At 42.8% G+C, this 7,746-nt stretch overlaps 2 protein-coding genes across 2 annotated transcripts in view; one reads left to right on the forward strand and one right to left on the reverse strand.

Annotated features, from left to right (window-relative positions):
* Window positions 1–79: 79 nt before the first annotated feature.
* Window positions 80–3,129, forward strand: LOC121305020 (cytochrome c oxidase subunit 7A2, mitochondrial). Its single transcript, XM_041236505.1, has 4 exons — window positions 80–185; window positions 1,732–1,821; window positions 2,420–2,504; window positions 3,042–3,129. Exons 1-4 carry the CDS (start codon window positions 171–173, stop codon window positions 3,095–3,097), a joined length of 246 nt encoding a protein of 81 aa, XP_041092439.1. The 5' UTR covers window positions 80–170; the 3' UTR covers window positions 3,098–3,129.
* Window positions 3,130–3,888: 759 nt separating this feature from the next.
* The window catches only part of chp2 (calcineurin-like EF-hand protein 2), a 5,104-nt gene continuing 1,246 nt past the window's right edge, over window positions 3,889–7,746 (reverse strand). The window contains exons 2-7 of the mRNA XM_041236195.1: window positions 6,962–7,034; window positions 6,273–6,353; window positions 6,007–6,131; window positions 5,257–5,318; window positions 4,723–4,845; window positions 3,889–4,546 (exon numbers count right to left, since the gene is read on the reverse strand). Of these exons, the coding sequence (XP_041092129.1) occupies window positions 4,493–4,546; window positions 4,723–4,845; window positions 5,257–5,318; window positions 6,007–6,131; window positions 6,273–6,353; window positions 6,962–7,034 (518 nt within the window). The 3' untranslated portion in view covers window positions 3,889–4,492. The remainder of the gene's footprint in view (window positions 4,547–4,722; window positions 4,846–5,256; window positions 5,319–6,006; window positions 6,132–6,272; window positions 6,354–6,961; window positions 7,035–7,746) is intronic.

Genomic DNA, 7,746 nt, shown 5'->3' on the forward strand with positions numbered 1-7,746 from the left:
GGCTTGTGTGGGAGAAGCTGCACTGAAAGTTAGTTCATGAGAAGGTTTGATCTTCAGAGGTGCCCATACTTTGGCAGGAGCACAATTTCACGCTGTGCTTGTGTGTCCTTGTCCAGGCTCCTTATCCAGTCAGTAGCAGAGAGAGGATTTGCACAGACGCACCACACAACATGAGGAGCTTACTGGTAAAGAAAAACACAGCATTTACTGAAGCATTAGACTTGTATTTTGTATTGTACTGATCTTTCAAACTATAAATTAAAAAAAAAACTTAAATATATTTAAAGCTATAAATCACCTGGCAATCAGCATAATAGATAGATCGATCGATCTTAGAAGCTCAGTTGAATTGTGTAAAACTTTTAAATAAATGTGTGTGTTATTAACATGATAGGACTAAGCTTTTTGGTTTACTGAAATGTTTTGCTAAACACCTATAAATACAGACAGACTTCTTCTCCAGAAATATTAGCCTCAGTCATGGTCAAATGGGACCTTTCATGCAATCAGAACACCTCATTTGACACATTTTGACACTGCTGTGTAACATTACTGTTCTGTTAGACATCGCATGATATTAACCAATCAAGGTTTGCTTTCTAGTGTTTTCAAGTCAAGTCCTGGGAGCTAAACTGGAGTGCTCTTTAAAGAATGCAAGGAAAGTTCAACATCCAGTAACTGTGTTTCCTGTGGTAAAGTTTTCCAGTATGTTCATTCAAGCAGGATTGTTTTTTTTTTTTTTTTTTCTGTCGGGCATGACTCTGAAAGGGAATGCTGCAGCTGACGACTCCCTTGCTAAAACAGTCACACGTTCCCTGTCCACATTTAGCAACAGGCAGGCAGCTAACTGCCTGTTCAACCTGGAGCAGGCTAATTTGATGGTCCAACCTCTTTAACTTCTCCCCACTCTGATTGGTCGGGACTGACATTTGGCAGGGTAAAGTGGACCCAATTGGCCCATGAACCTGTCCGTCTTCTCTGGTTCATTCTTGCTGTCTGACCTTGAAAGTTGAAACCCAAACAGCCTTAAAGCTACAGGAGTGTTTCAAGACAACTTTATTTTTTGTTTGATGTTTGTGTTTAATTTCGGTGCTCCGTACAACATAACAAATTGGTGGTAGAACTGGAGCCTGAGAAAGAAAGAGTTAGAATGAATGCCTCAAGACCCGGACTGGAGGGAGCCCCCTTTCTCTTAGGGGGGTGAGGGAGGGAACAGTGGTCATTGAGTACCAGCATGTTATGATATCCTGTCAGTGCTTCTAATTAACGCGCTGTGTAGGTTTTGAGGTTATGAAATTGAGGAACTACAATTACAGAAAGTACTTGCATGTGTTTTGTAGTTTCTGCATTTCCTGCCCTGAAAGATAATGCATTCTCAAAACAACCTTGCATACAGTAACAGATCATTCTTTGACCTTCATTTGTTGAAACAAACTGGTAACCGAGGCGTTCAGATCGCTAGCAACACTAGTAGCTCCAGGGCTCCCCTTTCATGCACCATCCCCGTGTTAGGTTATTGAACTACAGAAATGAGTTAGGATGTGAATTAACTAAATGTAGGTTAGAAACAGCTGCAGTATAGAGGGAAATAAATAAAACACAGGTGTTGAATCAACAAATAAAACTATTGCGTGTGTGTGTGTGTGAGTGCATATATATTTATATATATATATATATAGATATATATATATATATATATATATATATATATATATAGTATCATCTTCTCAGGGTCTGCAGAGGCTGGCGTTTCGCCCCTTCTCCTCGACAGCAAGGAACCAGTTGAAGAACAAAGTTCCCGAGAACCAGAAGATATTCCAGGTGACTCTCTCTCCCACTCTGGGCTGGATCACTAAAGTTTAGATAACCCTTTTTTTTTGTTGTTGTTGTTTGTGTACAGGACAGACAGAGCAAGAATGTGTCTCGGCCCTTTGAGAGGACCTGGCGTCGAAAGGCGCTGTAAGAGTGAAACGCAGTTGCTGTGTACCTGAGATGCATGCACTTGAGGGTGTGACTGCGCGCTAATCTGATGAGTCGCTCCACACACCTCTGCATTCCAGAAACTGCAGTGGTCTCTGCCATGCATCCCTGTACACACACCTCCATTACAGTACGATGGCGCCTTTAAATAAAGGGCCACGATTCGCCGATGCCCGGTGGATTGTTACACCCCTGTTAATCTGTGTCTTGCATGCCCTGAGCACCACATTACTGGATGCTGATGCCCTATCCTGGCACTACTGTCACATCATTGTAGATGCAAATGGTCTCAAGCATCACAAGTTGTCATCCCATGTTGTATTCTAGTACTGTTTGCACTCACTGTATAAACTACACTGTATTTAAACACCTGCACGTCGCCTTGGATAAAGGATTCTGCCAAATAAGCTAATAGCAATAATTTTTTGGGGTGTTGCAGGAGGATAACGGTCTCCCGGTCCACATCAAAGGAGGCACGGTGGACGTGCTGCTGTATCGCTTCACGATGGCCATCACTCTCGGAGGTAGGTGCTTGTGTTTTATGGTACAGAATTTTACAAAGTTACAATGAGCTCCCTTCACCCCAGAGTTCAAAGCAAGATCGCTCATGTGTGACGGCTGTGGCTGAACTGATTATATTAAACTGCTTTAAACAGCGTATTCTTTCAATTAGACTATTTAAAAATCCAGCGTCTCCACCTGCCTGAAACCGGAGGAGAGTTCCACAAACAAGGAGCGCGACAGGGATATTAATAAGACTCCTCTTGCACAGCAGTTCAGCCCCTTCCAGGTTTTACTACCAGCTTGATTAGCCCGTGTGTATAGGAGTGTCTGATTAAACTCCCTCGTAAAACCAGGAATGGATCACACTGCCACGCCATGGGAGTCTTTCCCCGAATGGAAATATTTCACTTAAAAATGTTTTTTTTTTGTAATAGCGACATTACGTTTGGCTGGTTTCGTAAGTAGTTAAGAAGAAATCTTGTTTAAAGTGTTTTTTGGTGAAGCGTTTCATAGATTAATAGCAATCGTCTCTCATTTTATTTATTTCTGGGTTTCAGGAACCGGCTTCTCTCTCTACTGGCTGCTGGCCGCCTCTCAGCCCAGAAGGAAGTGAGAGAGGAAATCCAGACTTGCCAGCAACACTCTTCAATAAGAATCGAGAGTCACTTCTCACTTTCAGTGGCCGAGGCTAACCGAACCAAATATGCATACCGCTGGAACTTGTAACAAACGTAATCATAAAAATATACATAGCTCTGTGTATCTATTTACAAAATGAAGTGTTTTGAATACAGGTTTTAAAAAATAAAATTAAAAAAAAAAAAACACATTTCTTTACTGTGTGAGCAAATATTTATGTTAAGTTCTGCAGATATCAGCTACGCAAAAGCTACCAGTACAACAGCGACACCTTGTGGTGAAAATGCAGAACATGCTCAAGCGCTGCAAGAAGTCAAAACATGTACTCCTGTTTTTAGTAGCGAGTTTAAAATCAGGCATAAGCCATGGCTTATCAAACTAACCTGGAACAGATGGAACTATATGCAATAGTTATTGACTGCATCTGTGGAATCAGGTAAGCCAGTAAACAGGTAGTTTTTTGTTTTTTTTTTCCTTTGAAACTAGAACTACTTTGCAGAATTAGGGGGTCGGATGCACATACAGTAGGTTCACAAGCAAGGGTTCCTTCCAATGGCAGGAGAGTTTGGCAGGTTTGTTTTCAAAAGAATACACTGCAGCAGAATCAGGCGTTTGCGCGTGGAGACTCAAGTTTTACAGCGCTAGAAGAAAAATACAGGTTTGTCTTTTCCCTGCCTGACCTCCACCCTCTGCCTACGGTGTCTGTCGTGAGCAGATAACACTTTGCAGATAGAGTGGCAACAGGCGGACATCCAAATGAATCTTCACACAAAAAAAGGCATTTATTTGATAATTTATTAGAATTAAGACTTGTAATTTTTTTTTTTTTTTTTTTAAAAGAATTGTCATGTACAAGAATATACACACACAGCCTTTATAAAAGTTTAGCATGAAATGAACTGTGAATGTATAAACAGGCTGGTTTTCCAGTTTACTTACTGCATTACAGACGCCCTCCCTCCTCAACTCGCTGTAAAACATGTTTCAACCCTAATCCTGAAGAACGCCTAACTGTCAGAGCTTCTCAAACAGATTAGATGATTCTGATCACACAAGCCCAAACTTATCTATCACGCACACAGGTTTAGGTTAATTTGGCTTTAATTCCAGCACAAAGTGTGTTTTTATATTCAAATCTGTTAATGTTCGATCAGTAGAAAGAAGCATGATCAGACATCAGCTTGTTTGCTTTCCCCCCCCCCCACCTGTACTATGAAAGATATCTTAAGCTAGCTAATCATACCCAGCTGGATAGGACTGCTTAGCTTTTAATTCTCGCTCAATAAAAGACAGTCGCAATGGAAAGGGTTCAGTGATCCCAGATCTTGGAGTTGCCCAAACGCTGCCGTTCTTAAACCCGCGGACCGATCTATCGGAGGAATCTGATGCTCATCTTGTGCTCAATATCCACCTTATCCAGCGACTGAAAAAAAAAAAAAAAAAAAAAAAAAAAAGATAATTTACAACACCTTCAGATGAGACTGAAGTTCTATTTTACGTGACTGCAGCAAAGAATGTTTAAACTCTATAACTGGCCACCCTGCGGTCCTCAACACTAGGTAGAGAAGAACTAGTCTGTGCTCTGAACTCGGATCATACTTTTTTGAACTCCTCGAACGAGATGGCGTCGTCTCCGTCCAGGTCGGCCTCTTGTATCGTCCGGTCAGTGATGCTCTCCAGCTGTTCCTCCGTCACCTGCACCCCCACCATCACACGCAGGACCTGCCGAACAGCACCCAGACTCGACTAAAGACATACCGGGAGAACAGAGCTACCCCTCAACCCAGCCGAGCTCTGGAGGGGGGAAATCACACCACTTATTTCAACATGGATTTGGTCAGGATCCAAAAACTTTGAGTAACACAGCCGCTGACTCGCTGTGTGTGACCCTGAGCGAGTCACTTCACCTCCTTGTGCTCCGTCCTGTGGGCGAGACGCAGCACAAACAAGGTCCTATTGGAAGGGACTCTGCAGCAGCAGCAGTGATAAAGCACAGTTCACTCCCTAGTCTAAGTCGCTTTGGATAAAACAGTCTGCTAAATGACTAATTTTTAATAAAAACAAATGCCAGTAGAGAGCGCCAGGTTTCACAGTGCTTTTACTGTACCCATACCAAAACTGTTTTAGTTTTACCTGTAAAAGCTCACTCTTTGAGATCTTGCCATCTTTATCCTGATCGTAAAGCTGGAAGGCAACTGAAATATATATATATAAAAAAAATATAACAGGGCAAAGATTAGTGCATGAATAGAAGTTTCAACTCCAGAAGGAGTCTGCTGTGCGCAGACAGAAGACAGAGAAAGGGAGGATCCCGAAAGATACTGTGTGTGTAATTCAACGGCAAGTGGATTCAAGCGCTGCCTTTGCCACACTTGCGTCCTATCTCAGAAAACGACAATGAAGAATGCTACCCACACACTGCAAGTTTCATATACACGACGAGCGCTATGCAAGAGTAAATGAGGCGTTGATCAGACTGCTGAAGCCATCTATTGAGCTGCACTGTACTGAGACCAAGTCTGAAAATCAAAGACACAAAACATTGAAACTTTGTGTAATCATTCAGCCCCAATTTACTGTTATAATCACCATTACATTTTACTGTTTAAAATATTACACAGGTTTGCAATGCTTCGAGATGTTACAAATACAGGGATGGCAGTAAGACTCCGATTGCATAGCAGTTTCACCCATTCCAAGTTTTACTACCAGCTTGATCAGCCCCAGTGTGTATATAGATAAGCTCATTAAAAACTCAGTGAAAGCAGGGATGCATCAAACTGCTGTGCAATGGGAGTCTTATTCCTACCTTACCACCATTCACCGGTCTTAGAGGCCTTCATTAACACTCCGCTCCCAGCACTGCAGCAGCTGGCGACTCACATTTCAGCTTGTTGACCTGGCTGTTGATGGGTTCTGGGGCGTTCGGTTCCTTCTTCAGGTTTTGGTCCACGGGGCGGAAGAGAGCCAAGATCCGGACGAACGAGTTGAAATCGATCAAATCCATCCTGGCAGTGACGAGATCACACAAGCGTTAGGCAAGCACTTTAACTATGATTAATAGATACACTGTTGTCTTTTAGCAGCGGCAGTTTGCCCACGCCACCATAAGACGAGAACGAAGAGGGGGTGTCTGCAGGTCTGCTTACCCATCAGGAAAGAAAGCGCCGATGATTCTGTCCCCTAAGGGGTTAACAGCGAGCTCGCTGATATTCTGAAAGTCGCTCCGGCTGAAAAAAAGACAAAAAGAAACGTCAACGTTACACAAATTCCTTACAGCCAAGAACCCCCCCCCCCAAAAAAAAACAAAACACAAACAACAACTCAGTCACTCCCTGTAGATGGGTCCAGTCGCAATATTATTAGGTAACCTGCCAGGCGATTGATTGGTGTTTAAAACAATGCCCCCAGATTATCTCAGGAGACAGGAAACACAGACCAGTGAAGCGAAGGTCAACCACATGCTTCCAGTCTTGCAAGGGTTATTTGAAGGTCAGAATAACCAAGAGAAACATCTTCCTTCTGGCTTATGGGATGTTTGCAAATACTCCAGTTCTTACTGCCCAGGGATGGCAGTAAGACTGCTGTTGCATAGCAGTTTTATTACTAGCTTGATCAGCCACAGTGTAAATGTAATGGGCTCCTAAAACCAGGAACGGATCAAACTGCTATGCAAGGAGAGTCTAATTTCCATCCCGGATCTGTGTTGGGTTGCAAGTAACTGTGCTCACAGTAAAATCAGGAATGGATCAAAACTGCTACGTAACAGGAGTCTTGTTCCCATCCAATCATTTCTCCCTCTCCAAACCCAGGTTTGAGTGTAACTGGCTGAACTCACTTGAGCAATCCTTTGTCATCTTTATCCAGGGAGTGAAAGCGGTCGTACAGACGGCAGATATGAGACGAGGAGACTGGAGAGAAAGAGAGAGAGCAGAGACACAAAAGCCATCCAGCCGTTAAATCACAGACCCTTTGGGTTTCAACACTCTGCTAGACACAGGGATGGAAGCAAGGCTCCTGCTGTGTAGCAGTGTCACCCAGTCCAGGTTTTACTAGCGGCTTGGTTAGCTCAGGTGTGTGTCTTAAACTCACAGCAAAACCAGAAATGAATCAAACTGCTGTTCACTGAAACTCACTTAAATACTTGATTAGACACATTGTTCAAAACACTGGGTGGGCAGTACATTAGGAGAAAGAGAGAGAGAGAGAAATTGTGGTAACCTTTACAAGCCTGAGGGTCAGTGTTCCCTTAATGTGTAACTAATTTTTGAAAACAACAGAACTGGCCGGAAAGCGGACTCGGTTATAAGGTAATGCATTATTGTATCTCAAACAGTGCGAGCACACGATCTCGAATTATATTAAACTGTGCGCTACACATGTGCGTAAGAGGTGTTAAATCTGTCGATCCGACAATAGCCAAATGCAATCTGAAACGTCTTCAGAAAACAAGGGCAGTTCTGGGACATAAGAAACTGTTACTTGAACTCTTGGGAAACGTTTTAATATGGCAGATAACCTAAACTAGTTTTAAAAACACTCCCATGAAAATCGCAAGGCATAAAAGCGCAACAAAAAGGCCCTATTCCCTGGGAACCTAGTTTCACGTCAACAATCTAGTTT

Source organism: Polyodon spathula, chromosome 40 (genome assembly GCF_017654505.1).
Source record: "Polyodon spathula isolate WHYD16114869_AA chromosome 40, ASM1765450v1, whole genome shotgun sequence".
Lineage (NCBI taxonomy): Eukaryota > Metazoa > Chordata > Actinopteri > Acipenseriformes > Polyodontidae > Polyodon > Polyodon spathula.

Bases quoted from the DNA above. Each gene is read 5' to 3' on its own strand.
- LOC121305020 (XM_041236505.1), top strand. The intron at 1,822-2,419 runs GTGACTCTCTCT...GGGGTGTTGCAG, and splicing joins AGAACCAGAAGATATTCCAG to GAGGATAACGGTCTCCCGGT. The intron at 2,505-3,041 runs GTAGGTGCTTGT...TCTGGGTTTCAG, and splicing joins GATGGCCATCACTCTCGGAG to GAACCGGCTTCTCTCTCTAC.